Raw genomic sequence first — 24578 nt, 5'->3', positions numbered from 1 at the left:
TTGTCTAAAATGTCAATACAATATGTATTGACATTTTGTCAATACAGTATGTATTGACATTTTGTACACACACACACACATATATATATATATATATATATATATATATACATATGTATATATACAGTATATGTATACACATACACACATATATACACACACACGTATATATACATATATATATATATATATATACACGCGCACACAAACACACATATAGCGGACCCACTAAATTTTAGAAGAAGAAAAATAAAATGTATACATAAGCCACATATTGCAACATTGCAACATTTGTTGATATTACATTTCAACATTTCTATCCACAAATATTTGCTTCAGCCTGCGACACATAGTCATGTTGATAGTAGGCTATTATCGCTAATATAGACACTTAAATCATGTGTTGCCATCATTATAAGACTTCCATCAATCAATCAATCAATCAATCAATCAATGTTAATTCATACAGCCCCAAATCACAAGTGTCTCAAAGGGCTGCACAAGTTACAACGGCATCCTTGGTTCAGAGCCCGCAAAAGGGCAAGGAAAAACTCACAACCCAGTGGGATGTCAATATGAATGACTATGAGAAACCTTGGAGAGGACCGCAGATATGGGTGACCCCCCCCCACCCAAAGTTATGCACAGTGTATATTTGTTTCCTCTGAACAAATTAAGTGCAGTAAAAAAATATGACAGCAGACCATGAAATCCTCCCCTACTCACCAGCAAAGCCGTCTCGCCGCCGTTTACCAATCTGCTGTTTATAGAGTCAAGTCACTCTCAGGACGCTGCATGTTCTCTGTTGTGCTATTACTTTTTTTGTTTCTTTGCAAATAAAAAACACAGGGGTCGCCCACCCCCCCTCCTCCCCACTCACTGGGATGGCAGCCGTGCGGGGGCCAAGTGTATACGGAGCATGGCCGGGCATACTACAGCGAGGCAAGACAGTCGTAGTCTGGCAGACATTTTCTGAGGATCTATTGACAAAAAAAGTCCTTGGACATCATCAATGATACTTTTGTTGTTTCAGTGATTTATTTTTCTTTTTTTTTTCCCTAGGGGAGCAATGAAGTTCCAGAGGTTATTAATGTTGACTCATAGCAGGATGGTCAGAGTAGGGAAAATGTTTATGGAACTAAATTAGGGCCTGACATTTTGTACTCATCTTTTTTTTTTTTGTTTTAGGTTGAATATAGTTAAAGGTTTTACCACGCCTTCCGCCCGATTGTAGCTGAGATAGGCGCCAGCGCCCCCCGCGACCCCGAAAGGGAATAAGCGGTTAATATATTATTTATTTAAATTGTGCAATTTTGTATAATTTCATAATTGAGTTATTAGTTTTCATATTCTAGCCTTACTTTTTATTGTGTTTTTATTTTTTTAATTTGTCTTTTCCTGTTTTTAGTTATTTATTATACATACATTTTCTACCGTTTATTCCCTTTGGGGTCGCGGTTGGCGCTGGTGCCTATCTCAGCTACAATCGGGCGGAAGGCGGGGTACACCCTGGACAAGTCGCCACCTCATCGCAGGGCCAACACAGATAGACAGACAACATTCACACTCACATTCACACACTGGGCCATAATAGTGTTGTCAATCAACCTATCCCCAGGTGCATGTTTATATATATATATATATATATATATATATATATATATATATATATATATACACACACACACACACCTTAGGGCTGTCAGAATTAACGCATTGACTCATTGGATTACCAGTAATCATAACAAAATATTGCAATAATCATGCAATTTACTCTCACTGTAAAAGCTCTTTTTACGCTTTTTTTCAAAATTCATTATCAAAATTAATTTTCCCCTTCAAATTGTATTTTTTTTCAAGTACAAAAACACGTTCAGCTATTAGTTAGGCATGAATGTTCATATTGAAATATTGTTGGATTTATTGTCAGCTAGAAGTGGTACCTGTTAGTACCTGTTTTTTGCAATGGACTTGCGCCAGTATCAAGAAAAAGCTGACCTGTATAGATACTGTGCTGTGGAAAAGGGGAATTAAATATTATTTTCATACAATGAGCAGTTACCCATTCATGTTGATTATTCCAGAATTTTTCAAAATTCAAATAGGCGGACTGCTCTTTTTCTAAGATTGTTTGTGTCAACACATCCACCTTGCCTTTTTCCAGTTCTGAACCGACTATCAGCAACTGCTGATACATGGTAAAAGGGGTTGTAGGGCTTTGTGGTGCGTTCAGTTTAGCAAGAGGATTCATATATATATCCAATATATATATATATATATATATATATATATATATATATATATATATATATATATATATATATATATAAAAAGTTTGACACATTGAAAGAAAAAAATATATATTTTTTTCAAAGAAAAAAATAATATATATATATATATGTACATATACATTTCTTTCAGTGTGTCAAACTTTTATTATTAATACTTTTATTTTGCAATTTTTTTTTACTTTTTATTCAACCCCTTTTACCATATTGCTTTTGCACTATCTTGTTTAGCTCACTCATTGTTTATGTTCTTTATTTGTTTTTAGATTACTTTTATGCTAAATGTTTTTTAACCTGTAAAACACTTTGGTTCAATTTAAAAAATGTTGTAAATGTTCTCTATAAATAATGTTGCCTTGCCTTGCCTTGCCTTGCCCATCCGTTGCAATTTACCGGACACATGGAACGTGACAAATGAGGGGGGTTGCGTTAACCACTTTTGCCACCAGATGGGAGCAGAGTGTTAAATCACCATAAGTGTGTTTTGTAGTAATTCCAACCTTGACTACAGGATCAGTTGCTCCGTATAGTGGCATTTTCAGCACTTTTCAGCAGACTGCATTTCAAAGTGATAATACTCCCCCAGTAATGAGGCCATATGAAACCTTTCCCTACTGTACATTATGTCTGCTGCCTGTTATAAACTTTAGAAATCGCTTAAAATAAACTTGCCTTGTTGTTTTAATAGAAATTGATTCCTCAGTCTGACAGAAAGAATATCTCTCAAGAGAAGCATGTACATCTTTTTTCTGAGTCAATGCCTTTTCCTCCCATCGCCTTTCATAAAACGAGAACGCACGACTCCCATCTTAATTGCAGCGGAAGCTGCAAGGTTATGAGAAACTACTTTCCAACCGCCGAGGGATTAGGTTTAGCTGCTTAAGCATTCCTTTCCATTTGTCATTTCTTCTTTTCAAAACACGCAAAGGCATCTTCATTTTTTTTTCTGTCTTTCTGCTTCTTAAATTATTGAAACCTAGAGACGAAGCCATGATGTCCACATACTTCGAGACCGTCGAGGATCTGCTGGCATCTTTCGGGCCGGTCCGGGACTGCTCCCAAGACAACGGCAACTGCAAGAAGAATTTCAAGTGTGTAACGGACCGTCGGTTGGACTCCTCGGGCTGCTTGGTAAGTAGACAACGTTTGCCATCCAGGTTATTGTTTTATATATATTGGACTTGGATTCCTGCAGGTGTGTTCGAGTTCAGGGGTTCTCAACCTTATTGACCTCGGCTCCCAAGTTTTCTAATACAAAAGAGCCCAAAGCTCACTAGAATATTAACACTAAATTAGTTGTTTTATTCATGATTGTACTTGTATTCAGTAATTATAACTAATCTCCTTACAGTTTATCAGGATAAACCTTGTCAAATTATATGAAACCTTGTGTTTTTTTGTTTTTTTTTCAACACAAACCTTAGGCTTAGGTCAGGCTGATTAGAAAAAAAAGAGTACTAACAGAATAAGAAGCGACTCAGAAATAACTAATACATAAAATAAATTTGCATACAATTAATTAAAAGTTAAAGTGGTGAAATGACCCTCTGCATTTGACCCATTCCCCTGTTCCACCCCCTGGGAGGTGAGGGGAGCACTGAGCAGCAGTGGTGGCCACGCTCGGAAATGCACTTAACTTTAACAAAAATCCGTAGAAACTTCCAGTCTGAAGCACTGCAAGCTCCAGTCCAGACAGTTCTTGGATACTATTTTTGTATCAGACTCAGGTTAAAGATGCAGGATAGTGACGTGCGGATCGATACTGAAATATTGATACAGTCGATACCAGATCTTTATGTTGCCGAAAAAGGTTCATTATGTCTTCGTATTTATATACTTTTCAAATGTTACGGTTAAAGTAACAATGATTGTCACACACACACCAAAAAGTTCTATTTTAGTTTCATCTGACCACATGACGTTCTCCCAGTCCTCTGCTATATCATCCATGTATCCATTTTGGTATAAACTCAACTCGTCGTGTTTGGAGGAAGAAGAATACTGCGTTGCATCCCAAGAACACCATACCTACTGTGAAGCATGGGGGTGGAAACATCATGCTTTGGGGCTGTTTTTATGCTAAGGGGACAGGACGATTGATCCGTGTTAAGGAAAGAATGAATGGGGCCATGTATCGTGAGATTTTGAGCCAAAACCTCCTTCCTTCAGTGCTTTGAATGGTTGACCAAATACTTATTTTCCACCATAATTTACAAATAAATTCTTTAAAATTCCTACAATGTGAATTCCTGGATTTTTTTTTCACATTCTGTCTCTCACAGTTGAAGTGTACTTATGATGAAAATTACAGACCTCTGTCATCATTTTAAGTGGGAGAACTTGCACAATCGGTGGCTGACTAAATACTTTTTTGCCCCACTGTATATATATATATATATACACACACCCAACTCAACTTCGCCCTCATCTCCCGAATTCGGAGGTCTGAAGGTTGGCAAGTGTGTTTATTCCAGCCGGTACGTTAATACACTGACACCCAACATTTGGATTCCCATCATGCATTGCTTCAAAACTACGGCAAGTAGTAATGTCCAAAAACATAACATAATACAACATGAGTTTACCCCACTCTGGTGTTCAAAAATTATCCCCAGAATCCTTGAGGAGGCTGAAAAGCGACAGGTTGCCGACCCCCGTTCTGGGTGAACTGCCAGGCAAACTTCTTCCCTCATTAGGGAAGGGGAATACGAAACTAACAGCTGTCAGGTTTAAGTTGAAAGTACTTTGGAAAGTTGAAACACTTCCAAACCACGTTGTGTACATAATTTGCAAAGTGCTTACAAAACAAAAGCAAAGAACTGACAAAGCCCTGTGGTCTTCAAAGATTAGCTCAGACATTATATATTTTTTTCACCCCTCCCCCCCTCCCCCCCCCCCCCCAGTCTCATTTAGGTGGGTGTTATTTCAACCACCCTTGTCAGAGTGGGTGCTAACACAGCTGTGATATGCCACACGAAGGGCTTAAAATCTATTATCAGAGTCCTTCAAGGCTCTCTGCAGCTCTGATGACAGTTTGGAATCCATTTGAGCGGAATTAAATTCTAGTCAGAGACAAGTGCAGGAGTTTTCAAGGCATTTTAGAGGAGGATGGTTTTTTTTTTGGTTTTTTGCAAGCTAACTTGAGCTTTGCAGTGAAAATGCAAGTTCGGTACCTATTCTTTTTGTTTGTCAGCAAAAAAACATAAGCAGCATAAACAAGCGTTTAAATTTGAGCTTTTCAACAGACATTAAAAATAGACATGGGTACACTTGACCATACTTTACCACATTACCATAATGTCCGTACTACTTTTTCCGTATTCTTTGAACTTGGCACTTTATAAAACAGGCCCTTTTCCACCAAAAATTCAGGAACTTTTAGGCCCCGTTCACACTGCACAACCAACCAATCAGATGATTTTGCCCTGAAAAAGTTAAAGTTAAAGTACCACTGATGCTGGATATCTAAGCTCCTTACAGTTTATCAGGATAAACCTTGTCAAATGATATGAAACCTGGTGTTTTTTTTGTTTTTTCCAACACAAACCTTAGACTTAGGTCAGGCTGATTAGAAAAAATAAGTACTAACCAAATCTGAAGTGACTCATGAATAAATTAATACAATTAATTACATTTTAAAGTTAAAGTAGCACTTAAAGCAGGCCTGGGCAATTATTTTTACTCAGGGGCAATATTTAGAGAAAAAAAATGTGTCTGGGGGCCATCTATTTTTAGGGACACTAATACAAAACTTCACAATAATGTGTCTGGGGGCCATCTATTTTTAGGGACACTAATACAAAACTTCACAATAATGTCTGATTGAATTCTAAAAACGTTTTAAAAGACAGCCTTAAAAAACATAATGGGATTTACATTTTTCTATGAAGGATAAAACACTGAATATTGACAAAATATGAAGGTCACACCCACTTTCGATCGACACATTTTACAATCAAGAGAAATGAAACAAAAATGCAACAACGTGAAATATGAACGTGAAGGGTACACAATAAACCCACTTACAATCTGATATATCAGATACATCACTAAGCTTTAAAGGCCTACTGAAATGAGATTTTCTTATTTAAACGGGGATAGCAGGTCCATTCTATGTGTCATACTTGATCATTTCGCGATATTGCCATATTTTTGCTGAAAGGATTTAGTAGAGAACATTGACAATAAAGTTTGCAACTTAAGGTCGCTAATAAAAAAGCCTTGCCTTTACCGGAATTTGCAGACGATGTGCGCGTGACGTCACGGGTTGTAGAGCTCCTCACATCCTCACATTGTTTACAATCATAGCCAGCAGCAGCTACAGTTATTCGGACCGAGAAAGCGACAATTTCCCCATTAATTTGAGCGAGGATGAACGATTCGTGGATGAGAAAATTTAGAGTAAAGGCCTGGAAAGAAAAAAAAATGCAAGGGCAGTGAGAGCGATTCAGATGTTTTTAGACACATTTCCTAGGATAATTCTGGAAAATCCCTTATCTGCTTATTGTGTTGCCAGTGTTTTAGTGAGTTAAATGGTACCTTAAAGTCAGAAGAGTGTGGCCACGGGTGTGTTGACGCCAGTGTCTCTGAGAGAAGTCACGGCAGCTGCAGCAGGACGCTAGCTCCGCTGATCGCCGGTAAAAGGCGACTCATTTCCACAATTTTCTCACCGAAAATTGCCGGTTGACATGTAGTCGGGATCCATGTTCGCTTGACCGCTCTGATCCCTAGTAAAGCTTCACCTCCGGGAATTTTAAACAAGGAATCACCGCGTGTTTTTGTGGCTAAAGGCTAAAAGCTTCCCACCACCATCTTTCTGCTTTGACTTCTCCATTATTAATTGAACAAATTGCAAAATATTCAGCAACACAAATACTGTTTAACTATGCGATTAAAGCAGACTACTTATAGCTTGGATCGGGCTGGAAAATAATGTCCGCTACAACCTGAGACGTCAAACGCACGCGTCATCATACGAGTCATCATAATGCGACGTTCTCAACACGACACTTCACGGGAAATTTAAAATTGCAATTTAGTAAACTAAAAAGGCCGTATTGGCATGTGTTGCAATGTTAATATTTCATCATTGATATATAAACTATCAGACTGCGTGGTCGGTAGTAGTGGGTTTCAGTAGGCCTTTAAAACTTTGTTGTAAAAATCTCCTTCCGCGTCTGTGGAAACGCTTCCCGCCCACACTGGTTGGTGCCTCGTCCGACCTGCTGTGACTTACATTACCATAGTAAATAATTAGATGACCATAGTAACTAATAAATGACCATAGTAGCTAATTAGATTACCATAGTAACTGGTATATCATCGATAAGCGCAGATTCCAAACATTGAAATAGTTTGTGTACTTCAAGAATTACGGTCGTTAGAAAACATGACTGCACATCATAATGGCAGCTACACTTTCCATCTTAAAGATCTAAAAAAATTACTTGGGAATGTCCGGTCGGGCCAGATTGAAAAGCTCAACGGGCCGCTCGTGGCCCCCGGGCCTTAACTTGCCCAGGTCTGACTTATAGGTGTGTGTCTGAAAGAAAACCAAAACTTTTATTTTATGTTGTAGTAGTAACAACTTTCTCCTGGTCAACTTCCTTTGTATTCAAAGCCCCATTTAGTCCTTTGCACGTTAACACTGTCTGGTTAAAAAAATCCCCTTTTACTTGCAGTGTAAACAGTCAGCTGGAAAAAATCAGATGTGAAAAAAAAAAAAAAAAAATGTTTTCATCGGATTTGGGCCACTTTGGCTTGAAGTGTGAACGTTGTTGTAACGTGGTGGTCGCATGGTGACGCGCGGATTGTTACTCCAAGATTGCAGCAGGAACCCCACAGGCAAACGTGCAGGTAAGACAGTGATTTATTCTAATAAATCAGACCCAATAAAACAAGCGTGCATATAGCACTGGAAACTAACGGGATAGCTATACCGGAAAACTAAGGCGGAACTTAAGAATACATGTAACAATTGTATGACAGCAAACCAAAGTGTCATGTCTGTGTGATCATGTGTTGTTTTAGTCATGTTCGGTTTTGTTTTTGGACTCCTTGTACACTTTTGTTTGTTTTGTCACCATAGCAACCCATTAGTTTTCACCTGTCCTCATGCCACGCACCTGTCTCACGTTTTGCACTCGCACAACTGTCACTAATCACCACAGCATTATTTAAACCTGTAGTTGCCAAGTAGTCAGCCTGGTGACTTTACCTTTACCCACGTCATGCCTTGCTACCTCTACTCACGTCATGCCATGTTTACGATCCACGCTGCTTGTTTTTTAGTACCATGCCACGTAAGTTTTTGGTTTGTTTAATGCCCCAGTTAGTGTCTTTTGTTTTTTTGTCCATAGTGCTAGTTTGTTTTTCATAGCCAAGTTTTGTACTTCCGCCCTCCTGCGCGCCTTTTGTTTATTCCTTTTATGAGTAAAATTAAATATGTACTTACATTCACGTCTTGCCCGCGCCAACTTTCCTTTGCCTTCTGGAAAAACAAACCCCATAGTCCACGTTTTGACACAAAGCACCAGAATGAGAAAATACGGCTTGAAATCAAACAGACAAAAATCTTAAAAGCGAAAAGACAGGACTAAATATGTACTTACATTCACGTCTTGCCCGCGCCAACTTTCCTTTGCCTTCTGGAAAAACAGACCCCATAGGCCACGTATTGACACAAAGCACCAGAATGAGAAAAGACAGGACTAAATAAGTCTTGAAATCAAAAAGAACAAAATCTTAAAACTGAAAAGACAGGACTAAATATGTACTTACATTCACGTCTTGCCTGCGACAACTTTCCTTTGCCTTCTGGAAAAACAGACCCCATAGTCCACGTATTGACACAAAGCACCATAATGAGAAAAGACAGGACTAAATAAAGCTTGAAATCAAAAAGACAGAAATCTTAAAAGCTAAAAGACAGGACTAAATATGTACTTACATTCACGTCTTGCCCGCGCCAACTTTCCTTTGCCTTCTGGAAAAACAGACCCCATAGTCCACGTATTGACACAAAGCACCAGAATGAGAAAAGACAAGACAAAATAGGTCTTGAAATCAAAAAGACAAAAATCTTAAAAGCGAAAAGACAGGACTAAATATGTACTTACATTAACGTCTTGCCCACGCCAACTTTCCTTTGCCTTCTGGAAAAACAGACCCCATAGTCCACGTATTGACACAAAGCACCAGAATGAGAAAAGACAGGACTAAATAAGTCTTGAAATCAAAAAGACAGAAATCTTAAAAGCGAAAAGATAGGACTAAATATGTACTTATATTCACGTCTTGCCTGCGACAACTTTCCTTTGCCTTCTGGAAAAAACAGACCCCATAGTCCACGTATTGACACAAAGCACCAGAATGAGAAAAGACAGGCCTAAATAAGTCTTGAAATCAAAAAGACAAAAATCTTAAAAGCGAAAAGACAGGACTAAATATGTACTTACATTCACGTCTTGCCCGCGCCAACTTTCCTTTGCCTTCTGGAAAAACAGACCCCATAGTCCACATATTGACACAAAGCACCAGAATGAGAAAAGACAGGACTAAATAAGGCTTGAAATCAAAAAGACAAAAATCTTAAAAGCAAAAAGACAGGACTAAATAGCTCTCTGATTAGTGCCGAACACTAATCAGAGGCAGGTGAACACAATGAATAACCATAGCAACCAAGAAGACACATATTGAACAACAAGTGAATCGAAACGAAAATAAAATATGGATTTAGACGTTTATGTAGAAGTGTGTGGTTTGTTTTTCCATCGCATATCAGTCAGGGTAGTTTATGGAAATCAGACTGATTACGTACTGTGGTTTAGTATATTTCTACACTGACACCATTTAAATAAACAGACACTATTAGGTCACAGTTATTTCACAAAAAAAGTAAGTAAATGAAGTAAAAAGCAAACATATAAAAAACACCGATATGATTTAAAAAAATAAAGTGTACCAAATTGTTCATAAAAAGTCAGGCTTTTAAAGTCCTTAATGTCCAACAGTCAGTTAAGTTAAACTTAAAGTACCACAGATAGTCGCACACACACTAGGTGTGGTGAATAAATGTGTCCTTTGCATTTGACCCATCCACTTGTTCACCCCCTCGAAGATAAGGGGAGCAGTGAACAGCATCGGTGGCCACGCCCATGAATCATTTTTGGTGATTTAACCCCAAATTCCAACCCTTGATGCTGAGTTCCAAGCAGGGAGGTTATGGGTCCCACTTTTATAGTCTTTGGTATTACTTGGCCTGGGTTTCAACTCACCACGTACCTATCTCAGGGCGTACACTCTAACCAAGAGGCCACTGAGCAGGACTTTAGTGCTAAATGTGTCATAGTTGGTTGTTGACGAACCCCAAGATGCAGAGAAGGAGGCAGGCATGGAGTGAGAAAACATGATTTAATTCAAACTAAACAAGAACAAATAAAAGGGGTACAACCAAAAGCGCGCACATGGGCAGATAACAAACTAAGGGAGCTAGCATGGGAGCTAGAAAACAAAAAGGAGATTTAGCATGGAAGCTAGCAAAAACAAAAAGGGGCCTAGCGTGGAAGCTAGCGGGTAGCGAGCAGGAACACAGAAGTCGTACTTGTAAAATGAAAGAACAAACTGGAAGCAGGGAACAAAAAACAGTAAGCTACAAACATTAAACGAATATAGCTTACCGCTACGCTGCAAAGACATGACAAGGTACGACACGACAGGACCCATAATACATGACAAGAGCGACAATAAGTGACATCGACAAATCAATAATCCAGCACTGACTGGAAGACAAAGCACATACAAATAGGAGCGGGCTGATTGACACCAGGTGTGGCTAGGTGCCAATCAGCCGCAGCTGAGGGGAATCAAAGCACAAACAGGAAGCTGAACCAAAATAAGAGTGCTGACAGGAACTAAGGACAGGAAATACTAAACACACAGAGGAAAACCTAAAACACAAACAAACTGTCAGTGGCAAGCCTGACAAAATGAGTGCTAAAATAAAAAAAAACTAAGTACTGAATGAGTATGTTTGTTAAATATACTGTCAATATAATTTAAGTGGAAATGAAAATACATAAAGGATTATTTGTGTAATCCTTTATGTATTTTCATAATACATAATATATTGACATGTACACATTGAGACATGGCCTCAATGTGTACACCTGTGACTTAGAGAGTTGTACAGCCAACACATGTGTCCAAAAATGTATTATGTGAATTTTAATTAGGTGCACTCTACAGTCCGGAAATGAGGGTAGTCAGTGCACAGCTTGCATGGGATTTTAGATTCACGAGCCACTGAAAATGAGTCAACACAAGTTTGTAGCTATGAGAGTGCTGTGGGGACCAGGGAGCCGTGGTTCATCCCAAAAAAAAAAACGCAATTCCAACATGTACTGTGTGTGGCCTTTGGGAAATTGGAGTTTTCCAACATGAAAACAAGGCCGGACACACTTCCACAAGGCTTCCACTGGCCAAGTTTGTCTCCCAGCTGAGCACTTGCGGGGCATCCTCAAGTGGAAGGAAGGAAGGCGGAGGAGTTTAAGGTCATCATGGAGGACTGGAAGAAGATTCCGGTAACAATCCCGGCAGCTCTGCTCAATTCCATACCCAAAAGGATTAAGGTAGTGCTTGACAGTAATGGCGCTCACACTAAACATTCCCACTCTGGACATCATTTAGACTGTTAACTGTACGTTTGCCAGCTGTTAATGCAATAATGGCTGCCTGTTGACTCATTTTCAGTGGATCGTAAATCAAACTGGCATATAAGCTGACACCCATTACTCTAAAGCAGGGATAGTTAAGTAAATTGTTTTGGAGGCCACATTTCCAGAAAGCTAAGGACCGGGGAGATAGACTTTTCCCTTCACTATTATTCTTATTTTGTATATTCTGGAGAACAAATGTACTCTACAGTAGATATTTGATGTTGGTATGTATATATATATATATATATATATATATATATATATATATATATATATATATATATATACATACCGTGTTCAATGGAGAAGTCTGATCTACAAAATTTGCAGTCAGCATACCCCTTCCCCTTCGAGCTGTCCTGGATGAACTGAAATCATTTTGAAACTTCCAAGCGTACTTCTTCTTCGTACTCATCGTCGCCATGTCTCTTCTTTGTTCTTCCGCTTTGTCTCTGTTATGTTTTTGGACATTACTACTTGCCGTAGTTTTGAAGCAATGCATGATGGGAATCCGGATGTTGTGTGTCAGTGTATTAACGTGCCGGCTGGAATAAACACACGCTGAGAAATAATGCTGTGCCTGCCTACTTTATGGGTTATAGATAAACCTGTGGATAACGGAGACATATATAATAGTCTCCTTTTCAGGTGAGAGAGGACGCTAAAGGCAGTGCCTTTAAGGCACGCCCCCAATATTGTTGTCAGGGTGGATATCGGGAGAATGGTTGCCCTGGGGAAATTTGCGGGAGGGGCACTGAAATTCGGGATTCTCCTGGGAAAATCTGGAGGGTTGGCAAGTATGATCGTAGGCATGTGAGCTAATGCTAGTTTAACTTGCTCACTAATTCGTTTGGTTGTGATGTGGTTTAAAATTGCACAGCCGAAATAATACTTTGTCGTACATGTTTGTACAGTTATTTAATAAAAATGTTAGCACTTTCAAAATGTTTTTATGTACAAATCTTGAATGGAGAGTAGTGACAAATACGCAACCCATCACATTCTTTTCACATGATTAATATTGAATGAAGTACTCAGTTGGTATCAGTATTGTTTTAAGTAAAGATGTCCGATAATGTTTGATTTTCCGATATTCCGATATTTTCAAACGCTTAATTACCGATTCCGATATCAACCGATACTGATATATACAGTTGTGGAATTCACAAATTATGCCTAATTTTGTTGTTATGCCCCGCTGGATGCAATAAACAATGTAACAAGGTTTTCCAAAATAAATCAACTCAAGTTATGGAAAAAAATGCCATCATGGCACTGCTATATTTATTATTGAAGTCACAAAGTGCTTCTTTTTTTTTTAACATGCCTCAATACAGCAGCTTGGGATTTGGGACATGCTCTCCCTGAGAGAGCATGAGGAGGTTTATGTGGGCGGGGTTGAGGTGTGTGGGGAGGGGTTGGTAGGGGTAGAGGGGGGTGTATATTGTAGCGTCCCGGAAGAGTTCATGCTGAAAGGGGTTCTGGGTATTTGTTCTGTTGTGTTTACGTTGTGTTACGGTGCGGATGTTCTCCTGAAATGTGTTTGTCATTCTTGTTTGGTGTGTGTTCACAGTGTGGCACATATTTGTAACAGTGTTAAAGTTGTTTATACGGCCACCCTCAGTGTGACAGTTATGGCTGTTGACATAGTATGCATGCCTACCATTCTGTGAAAGCCTAGCTATTATGTGAATTGCCGTCACGCAATTCTGTGACTTGGCCGCACGCAAAGGCAGTGCCTTTAAGGCACGCCCTAATATTTTTGTCTTGGTGGAAACCGGGGAGAAATTGGGGAGAATGGTTGCTCCGGGGGGGCTCTGAAATCCGGGAGTCTCTCAGGAAAATCAGAAAGGTTGGCAAGTATGACTCGAAGACGCAACTGCTCTGTACTTCTCCCAACGTCCGTATACCACTCAATACAGCGCTGTTTTAAAAAGTCATAAAATTTTACTTTTTGAAACCGATACCGATAATTTAAGATATTGTATTTTAAAGCATTAATCGGCCGATAATATCGGCAGTCAGATATTATCGGACGTATGTTGTTTTAAGGGTACTGGTATCGAAATATTTTAAATGTTACCCAGCTCTATGGACTACTGACCGGATCTAAAGTAAACGAGCTAAATCACATGCCAAAAAAAATGTGAATTGATGAAAAGGAGAGGACTTAAAGGGGATTCTTGAGGAACCCCTCAGTTATTTAAATCACAAGTTTGGACCCCAGTGCTCTGTTTTCTAGCAAGGTTAAAATGTTAATGTAAGGATTTTTATAAAAATGTTTTGGAACAAAATGTTTGTTTCCCAATGTTTGAACTGACCGCCGGTTGACTAGCCCTGCTCTGAAGTACATCCAGGTTTCCTTTCTGCAGTACCTTCCCCTCTCTCCATGTGAGCGACTGTATACAGTATGCCCTCTTAAAAGGGAGCTTTCAGTCGGTTGAAACAGATGGTGTGATATTAATAGCCCATCCCTTGTTCGTCTGCGTCCCAACTGGGAGATTCTGTCACAGTTGTTTAGCTGCAGATTCCAAATCCATCATTTTGACTTAGACAGTTTTTTTAGGGAATAGGGCTGTTTTCGATCTCATTTTGTGGCGCTTTTTCACAGGAAGACCCCAAAGTGTATCTGCTTGGCTGCTCCCGGTTTGCATAAAGCCTCAGCAGGGAGGATAAATAGCAATTCCTCCCCCATGAGAAGTGTTTGTCATCACCTTTTACCCACAATCCCCTGTGTGGTCCTACAGCATCAATGTGTTTACGACCCTGCTGCTCATGCTGCTGCACTGCACAGCTCATATTCCCCTCACTGCCTTTTGAAATGCAAAGGTTTGTGCTTTTAAAAAATACATTTTGTGAATTATTATTTCATCCCGTTTGCGATCCACGCCTGGGGCCAGATGCTGCAAATTGGACGGCTACCGCCGACAAGGGAGAATCAATGTGTGAGAGATGCCTCCGACTGGCGTCGTGAATTCTGTCTTAAACCCATGTTTGTGATATACCGGGTATGTAGCAAGTGCAGCTAAATTGTGAAGTACTACGGCACGACCACAAATTGGAATTCATTCGCATTGCAGCTTTGGCTTCTTTCTCGTGCTGAAAGCATATATATATATATATGTATATATATATATATATATATATATATATATATATATATATATATAATATATATATATATATATATATATATATATATATATATATATGTGTATATACAGTGGGGCAAAACAGTATTTAGTCAGCCACCGATTGTGCAAGTTCTCCCACTTAAAATGATGACAGAGGTCTGTAATTTTCATCATAGGTACACTTCAACTGTGAGAGACAGAATGTGAAAAAAAAATCCAGGAATTCACATTGTAGGAATTTTAAAGAATTTAATTGTAAATTATGGTGGAAAATAAGTATTTGGTCAACCATTCAAAGCACTGAAGGAAGGAGGTTTTGGCTCAACATCTCACGATACATGGCCCCATTCATTCTTTCCTTAACACAGATCAATCGTCCTGTCCCCTTATCAGAAAAAGAGCCCCAAAGCATGATGTTTCCACCCCCATACTTCACAGTAGGTATGGTGTTCTTGGGATGCAACTCAGTATTCTTCTTCCTCCAAACACGCCGAGTTGAGTTTATACCAAAATGGATACATGGATGATACAGCAGAGGATTGGGAGAATGTTATGTGGTCAGTTAAAACCAAAATAGAACATTTTGGTATAAACTCAACTCGTCGTTAGTTATTTATATATATATTACTTAGTTATTTATAACTTATTTGCACTCGTAAGCTACGAGTGCAAATAACAAGGCCGGAATTGTGTCCCGTGAAAAACCATCCGACCGGAACTCTCTAATTACTAAAGTTCCTTGGGTGAATAATGTAAACTCACACACCGGTATGTTTTAGCGCTTTCATTGCGAGTCTACTAATAGATATAAGTAAGAACTTTTCACTACTTTATATTAGAAATGGCAACAGCGGAAGGTGAATGTCACATAACAAGATAGAGAAAAAGAAGAAGCTTATCTACTATGATGTCGGCATGGACTACGAAGACGGACTCGTGCAAATTTTCAGGACTTATTCAGATCCCAAATACAGATCAGCAGGTACCAGACGGTAAGAAAAGTTTCTTTTGCATATTAATGCGAAACAAAACGCCAGATAATATCTTACCTTATACACACACCATTATAATATTTGTGTGTTGAGCACAGTAAAATCCATCAAGCTGTGCGGCTTCATAGCTTACCAATGTCATACTAAAACATTTTTGATACATTTTTGAGTGCCGTGTGTAATGTTCTGTATTTTCAATGGTACAGTACAAATTAAATCTTGGTGTTGTTTACTTGAGTTATGTTGCAGTCTACACATTTTGTGTGACTGCCATCTACTGGTCACACTTATTATTCCACCATGTAGCAAATAAAATAGCTTCGAGGTCGGTAAGCAAAACCAGAATTTTTCCTTACATAAGGTGCACTGTTGAGTTTTGAGGAAAAAAATTATGTTAAGTCTGCCTTACAGTCCGGAAAATACGGTAGTTAGAAGCACAGTAAAAATACATTGTGAAATATATTACAGTCAAATGATACAAAAAAAAGGATAACAAGTTGTATTTAGCAAAAATACTATTAATTTAGTGACAATATTTATCATTAAATAAGTATAAGGGTTATTAATTAATAGCAATTAAAAAACAGAACATAAATCAATGAGTCTGGCAGTTTATAGTGAATCAAAACTGAGCATAAAGGCACAATATTTTGATGCATACCATAACGGTATGCCCACTGTGCATAATTGGGGTGACCGCTGTAAGGTCGCTTTAGATCAGTGGTTCTTAACCTGGGTTCGATCGAACCCTAGGGGTTCGGCAGAGATCAAAACACACCCGACTCATCGTCTCAATAAAAACTTCTCCCCATCGGCGTATTACGGATACGGCAACAGCAGAAGTCACACTGATTTGCAAGTGTGTAATTTGTTGTGAGTTTGTGCGGTCTAGTGTGAGTTTAGTGTCGGTTTTGTTCTTTGAACAAGGTGATGTTCATGCACGGTTCATTCTGTGCACCAGTAAAAAAAACCTGGTAACACTTTAGTACGGCGAACATATTCACCATTAATTAGTTGCTTACTAACATGCAAATTAGTAACATATTGGCTCTTAACTAGTCATTTAGTTCTTATTAATGCCTTATTCGGCATGGCCTTATTATAACCCTAACCCTCTAACCCTAACCCTAACCAAATAACTCCAAATTAAGTCTTTGTTACTTAGAAAATTTTCCCCTAGTGTCCAAAAAACCTCTAAATCAGTGGTTCCTAACCTTGTTGGAGCTACCCAACCCCACCAGTTTCCTATGCGCATTCAACTGAACCCTTCTTTAGTGAAAAATAAAATGTTTTTTTTCTCAAATTCAAGATAAAAGTTATATGTTTTTTTTATTGGTGCAGGTAGGTAGGTAGGTAGGTCTTGTCATTGCAACAAGTACAACAACATTTTTGTTTACAGCACAAACCCGTTCAAGATTAGACAAACAAACAGTGTACAGCTGATGGGTTGCCGTAAAATATGGGAAAAGGTAAAACGCTGGGGAAAAAGATGAGTAAAAAAAAAATACAATCTAGACTGGGCTCCTAAGGGGGGCCTAGTCTGGAGTGGGAAAAAAACCTCCGTGCAATGCACACATAAACACTTTACATTTAGTCACAACAAACTCGCAACAGAGGGGCGGGGAGTTGGGGTCCTGGAAGGCGACTGCTGCTTTGAAAGCGCTGCCATCCGACCATCACCCCGAGGGGTAAAAGCGGTGGTGAAGACGTGGGGTGGGGGTGGGGGGTGTGTGCGTGTATGCCCAATTGTCTCGGGTGTGATGATGCAATGTTTTCTTAGACTGAGGCTGATCTGCAAAAGTTCGACTCCAGGTGGCATTGAGGTGGGAGGGAGGTCAAAAGCGTCTATAATTAAAGTGTGCTCCGGGGTGTTTTCTGACAGCCTGGTACTTTTTCCAAAGCGTCAAGGCCGTTCGAGGGAGTCAAATCGTAGATTAGGATGCTTGTTTTCCGCAAGCAGACAAAATTAACCGTGCATGAACATCATCTTGTTCAAAGAACAAAACCAACACAGTGCATGAACTCACAACAAATTAAACACCTGCAAATCAGATGGAAAATTAGAGGGAACGTTGTTTGGTGGTATCCATAATACGGCGATAGGGAAAATGTTTTATTTATAATGAGTCAGGTGTGTCTTGCGCTCTGCCAAACCCCTGTGGCCGACTCACCGAACCCTTGTGGTTCGATCGAACCCAGGTTAAGAACCACTGCTCTCATAGAAGTCTTTGCTACTTAGAATATGTTCTCCATACTAAAGTGTTACCAAAAACACATAACTTTGTCTTGAATTTGAATAAAAAAACATTTTATTTTTCACCAAGAAGGGTTCGGTGAATGTGCATGTGAAACTAACGAGGTTTGGTACCTCCAACAAGGTTAAGAACCACTGCCTTAGATGAAATGTTGATACTTTAGTGTTCGCTGGCAGCTTGGACGCATGTAATATTTCAATGTACTGTAGCAAAAAAGCAGCCCCTTTGTTGCCTTTGTGTTCACTATCAGAGAAAGCAGTCTTTAAATACCTTCAGCCATCATGCTGAGCTCCACAGTCTGATGGAGTCGCGGGACAAAGGCAACCCTCAGGCCTCGTTTGTTATGTTGTCACCGGTGGAGACAGGAGAGAGTGTAGCGTTATTTAAACCCCGGGCCGCTCTCCCTCGGAGCACAATGGACAGACCGGGGATGCAGAATGGAGCCATTAGCTGAGTGTATATTTGCACAGATTGTTCTTAATGCCTCGTCCTCCCTAAATAGCACGCTCCTGACAAGTGTGGCGGCCACGGACGTGAAGATGAAGTCAGCCCATTAGATAAGAAAGGATGCTGACAACGTGGTAGGCAAACATAAATATACATGGTTCCCATCTAAGGACATAATTGTATCAAGATGAAGCGAATCATTACTTAGCAGCAGGAGAGACATGAAATAGGAGGCATGGCGTCGCGCTTATTTTTGTGTGTGATTAGAGGCTGGGGTGAGACTTCTTCTTTGCACACCTTTCTCACTGTTGGTGAGTCATTTTACCTCTGATCAATTATATCAGATTGTGTTTTTTACACACTTACACTATATATTTATATTATTCACATGTAAATAATGCTGTATAATAGACTGTATTTATTTTATTGACATGTGAATAATTATGTACAATAGACTGTATTTATATTATTCACATGCGAGTAATGCTGTATAGCAGAAGTCACCAACCTTTTTGAAACAAAGAGCTACTTCTTGGGTACTGATTAATGCAAAGGGCTACCAGTTTGATACACAATTAAATAAATTGCCAGAAATAGCCAATTTGCTCACTTTACCTTTAATAAATAAATGTATATATATATATATATACACCCGAACGCCTCCCTAGGGAGGTGTTTAGGGCACGTCCAGCTGGTAGGAGGCCACGGGGAAGACCCAGGACCCTGGCCTGGGAACGCCTCGGGATCCCCCGGGAAGAGCTAGACGAAGTGGCTGGAGAGAGGGAAGTCTGGGCTTCCCTGCTTAGGCTGCTGCCCCCGCGACCCGACCTCGGATAAGCGGAAGATGATGGATGGATGGATGGATGTACATATATAAAAAAAAATGGGTATTTCTGTCTGTCATTCCGTCGTACATTTTTTTTCCTTTACGGAAGGTTTTTTTGTAGTGAATAAATGATGAAAAAAACACTAAATTTAACTGTTTAAAAGAGGAAAAAACACAAAAAAATGAAAATTAAATTTTGAAACAGTTTATCTTCAATTTCGACTCTTTAAAATTCAAAATTCAACCGAAAAAAATGCAGAGAAAAACTAGCTAATTTGAATCTTTTTTGAAAAAATTAAAAAAATTATTTATGGAACATCATTAGTAATTTTTCCTGATTAAGATTAATTTTAAAATGTTGATGACATGTTTTAAATAGGTTAAAATCTAATTTGCACTTTGTTAGAATATACAACAAATTGGACCAAGCTATATTTCTAACAAAGACAAATCATTATTTCTTCTAGATTTTCCAGAACAAAATTTTTAAAAGAAATTCAAAAGACTTTGAAATAAGATTTACATTTGATTCTACAAATTTTCTAGATTTGCCAAAATAATCTTTTTGAATTTTAAACATAATAAGTTTGAAGAAATATTTCACAAATATTGTTTGTCGAAAAAACAGAAGCTAAAATGAAGAATTAAATTAAAATGTATTTATTATTCTTTACAAAAAACAAAACAAAACACTTGAACATTGATTTAAATTGTCAGGAAAGAAGAGGAAGGAATTTAAAAGGTAAAAAGGTATATGTGTTTAAAAATCCTAGAATCATTTTTAAGGTTGTATTTTTTCTCTAAAATTGTCTTTCTGAAAGTTATAAGAAGCAAAGTAAAAAATATAAATGAATTTATTTAAACAAGTGAAGACCAAGTCTTTAAAATATTTTCTTGGATTTTCAAATTCTATTTGAGTTTTGTCTCTCTTAGAATTAAAAATGTCGAGCGAAGTGAGACCAGCTTGCTAGTAAATAAATACAAATTTTAAAATAGAGGCAGCTCACTGGTAAGTGCTGCTATTTGAGCTATTTTTAGAACAGGCCAGCGGGCGACTCATCTGGTCCTTACGGGCTACCTCCTAAGGACCCCTCGTTGGTGACCCCTGCTGTATAGTATACTGTATTTATTTCACTGATATGTGAATAATGTTGTATAATACAGTGGTTCTCAAATGGTGGTACGCGTACCCCTGGGGGTACTTGAAGGTAGGCCAAAGAGTACGTGAGATTTTTTTTTTAATTCTAAAAATAGCAACAATTCAAAAATCCTTTATAAATATATTTTTTGAATAATACTTCAACAAAATATGAATGTAAGTTCATAAACTGTGAAAAGAAATGCAACAATGCAATATTCAGTGTTGACAGCTAGATTTTTTGTGGACATGTTGCATAAATATTGATATTAAAGATTTCTTTTTTTGTGAAGAAATGTTTAGAATTAAGTTCATGATTCCAGATGGATCTCTATTACAATCCCTAAAGAGGGCACTTTAAGTTGATAATTACTTATATGTGTAGAATTATGTATTTATAATTGAATCACCTGTTTATTTTTCAACAAGTTTTTAGTTTTTTTTTTTTTCCAAATAGTTCAAGAAAGACCACTACAAATGAGCCATATTTTGCACTGTTATACAATTTATTAAATCAGAAACTGATGACATAGTGCTGTATTTTACTTCTTTATCTCTTTTTTTCAACCAAAAATGCTTTGCTTTGATTAGGGGGTAATTGAATTAAAAAAAATGTTCACAGGGGGTACATCACTGAAAAAAGGTTGAGAACCACTGGTATCATACACTGTATTTACATTATTGACATGTGAATAATGTTGTATAATAGACTGTGTTTATATTATTCACATGTGAATAATGCTGTATAATCGACTGTGTTTATATTATTCAAATGTGAATAATGCTGTATAAATGACTGTATTTATATTATTTACATGTGAATAATGTTTTATAATAGACTGTACTTAATTTATTCACATGTAAAAAAAAAAAGTCTTTATTGTTTATTGTGAGCAAACCGTGGTGCTGAATTTCCCCCAGGGATCAAAAGTTAGTCAACACTTGTGTTGTCCCGATACCAATATTTATGGTACCGGTAACAAAATGATTTTGGTACTTTTCGATACTTTTCTAAGTAAAACGTACCACAAAAATGGCATTGCTGGTTTTATTTTAACCAAAAATAACGTGTGATAACTTGCATGCATAATTTTTAATTTGCTTAATAAAAGACTCCGATATTTGTACACAGATGCAATTTTATTTTAAAATATTTTACTTGAATGCAGGTCATTTATTTGCACAAAACTTGCTGACAGTTTTGTTTAAAGTTTTTTCAGGCCGTACTTAGTAGTGAAATTTGCCAGCGAGTCTCCACAATTATTTGTGTACTCACCTGATCACTGACCGTATAGTGCAGGGGTCAGGAACTTTTTTCGCTGAGAGAGCCAAGAAAGCCAAATGTATTAAAATGTGTTTCTGTAAGAGCCAAATAATATTTTTTTTTAACACTGAACACAACTAAACGTGTAAGACCAACATTTCTCGAGTATAATAGGTATCTTATTCTTTGGAATGACATTGTTATTCTGAAGCTAACTGTGGAGGGGGGCGTGGCCTGCGGGCCTGCAGCGAAGCCTGTAGCCTGCTTCAAAATGGTTCTATTATTGTTTGTATGCCATAGAACAGGGGTCACCAACGCGGTGCCCGCGGGGACCAGGTAGCCCGTAAGGACCAGATGAGTCGCCCGCTGGCCTGTTCTAAAAATAGCTCAAATAGCAGCACTTACCAGTGAGCTGCCTCTATTTTTTAAATGTTATTTATTTACTAGCAAGCTGGTCTCGATTTGCTCGAGATTTTTAAATCCAAGAGAGACAAAACTCAAATAGAATTTGAAAATCCAAGAAAATATTTTAAAGACTTGGTCTTCACTTGTTTAAATAAATTACTTTTTTTTTTTACATTGCTTCTTATAACTTTCAGAAAGACGGTTTTAGAGAAAAAAATTCAACCTTAAAATGATTTTGGGACTTTTAAACACATATACCTTTTTATCTTTTAAATTCCTTCCTCTTCTTTCCTGACAATTTAAATCAATGTTCAAATATTTTTTTTATAATAATTAATACTTTTTAATTTAATTATTCATTTTAGCTTCTGTTTTTTTGACAAAGAATATTTGTGAAAAATTTATTCAAACTTATTATGATTAATATTCAAAACAATTATTCTGGCAAATATAAAAAATATGTAGAATCAAATTTAAATCATATGTCAAAGTCTTTTGTATTTCTTTTAAAATTTTTGTTCTGGAAAATCTTGAGGAAATAAAGATTTGTCTTTGTTAGAATTATAGCTTGGTCCAGTTTGTTGTATATTATAACAAAGTGCAGATTGGATTTTAACCTATAAAACATGTCATCAAAATTCAAAAATTAATCTTAATCAGGAAAAATTACTAATGATCTTCCATATTTTATTTTTTTAAAGTTTTTCATAAAGATCCAAATTAGCCAGTTTTTCTCTTCATTTTTTTTGGTTGAATTTTGAATTTTAAAGAGTCGAAATTGAAGCTAAACTATGTTTCGAAATTTAATTTTCATTTTTTTCGTGTTTTCTCCTCTTTTAAACCGTTCAATTAAGTGTTTTTTTCATTATTTATTCTCTACAAAAAACCTTCCGTAAAAGGAAAAATATGTACGACGGAATGACAGACAAAAATACCCTTTTTTTTATACATATAGATTTATTTATTACAGTAAATTGAGCAAATTGGCTATTTTTAGCAATTTATTTAAGTGTGTATCAAACTGGTAGCCCTTCGCATTAATCAGTACCCAAGAAGCAGCTCTTGGTTTCAAAAAGGTTGGTGACCCCTGCCATAGAATATATTGCCATGTACGTCCATATTGCAAGGGGCTGCGATACATATCACAATATCGATTTATGACATATCGCCCAACCCTCGCTACCAACTATGTAGACAATAATAGCTGTGTGTTGATTGGGAATCAATCCCAGCATTGACAAGACGTTAAAACGTCGAGACTTAGGTCCTAACGTTGAGCAACTCAAACCTAGCAATGGAACAACATGTTGTTTAAAAATGTTTCATCAATGTTGGCTTCTGACGTTGATTTGAGCATTGAAATTTGGTAATTTTCCAACCAAATTTGATCCAACGTTTGACATCACTGTTGTCTGGATTTACTAATACAAGTATTCTGCAACATTGTTTCAAAGTCAATTTTAAAGGACAGGCATGTATTATGTATATGTAATGAGTCTTATTCTGCGTTGTGTAGTTTTTTTTTTGTTTTTTTTTAAAGTAGGAGACACTCCACCATTCCGTCGTTTCATCATTTATTGGACACCTTTGTTGGAGACATGAGACACATACACAGGTCTCTACTTTTCTGGCGGAGTGATACCTCATCAGCAAAAGTCCATAGAAGAGGAAGTAAATAACAGTCATTCATATAAAAATAATAATTTAAATTACAATAACAAAAACATTGTATCACCAAAAAAATAATAATAATACACAAATCCACATACCTTTGTTGGAAACATGAAACACATACACAGGTCTCTACTTTTCTGTCGGAGTGATACCTGCGTAAATACCATGTGTAATTATGACCAAATATTTCAAACATTCGACGGTCTAATCCTTACTTAACACAATTGTGCATAAAAAAATACTTAAAACAACACATCACTTATACCTACAACATTAATGTTTTAACTTTTAAAGTATTATGAAAGTTTAGAAATAATATTTACACAAGAAACACAGGGCAATGAAGAACTATTACCTCATCAGCAAAAGTCCGATAGAAGAGGAAGTAAATATACGAAAAAAACGCAGAGTCACCGGACATCCGGTTCTTCAAAATAAA

The 24578-nt window shown here is 37.6% G+C and overlaps 1 protein-coding gene and 1 long non-coding RNA gene across 3 annotated transcripts in view; one reads left to right on the top strand and one right to left on the bottom strand.

The window, feature by feature from the left end:
• Nucleotides 1-24578, top strand: part of LOC133536148 (astrotactin-2-like) — a 747946-nt gene that overhangs the window by 421161 nt on the left and 302207 nt on the right. For both annotated transcript variants that reach the window (XM_061876407.1, XM_061876406.1), the window contains exon 11: nucleotides 3269-3419. In XM_061876407.1, the coding sequence (XP_061732391.1) occupies nucleotides 3269-3419 (151 nt within the window). The remainder of the gene's footprint in view (nucleotides 1-3268; nucleotides 3420-24578) is intronic.
• On the bottom strand, nucleotides 9464-24514 carry LOC133536587 (uncharacterized). Its single transcript, XR_009802494.1, has 4 exons — nucleotides 24495-24514; nucleotides 24235-24291; nucleotides 9746-9781; nucleotides 9464-9611 (listed from the first exon to the last, which is right to left on the bottom strand). It is a non-coding gene; the product is annotated as an uncharacterized LOC133536587 (long non-coding RNA).

Source organism: Nerophis ophidion, linkage group LG17, assembly GCF_033978795.1.
Source record: "Nerophis ophidion isolate RoL-2023_Sa linkage group LG17, RoL_Noph_v1.0, whole genome shotgun sequence".
Lineage (NCBI taxonomy): Eukaryota > Metazoa > Chordata > Actinopteri > Syngnathiformes > Syngnathidae > Nerophis > Nerophis ophidion.
The sequence above is the reverse complement of the archived record's forward strand: the minus strand, read 5'-3'. Positions and strand labels throughout refer to the sequence as shown.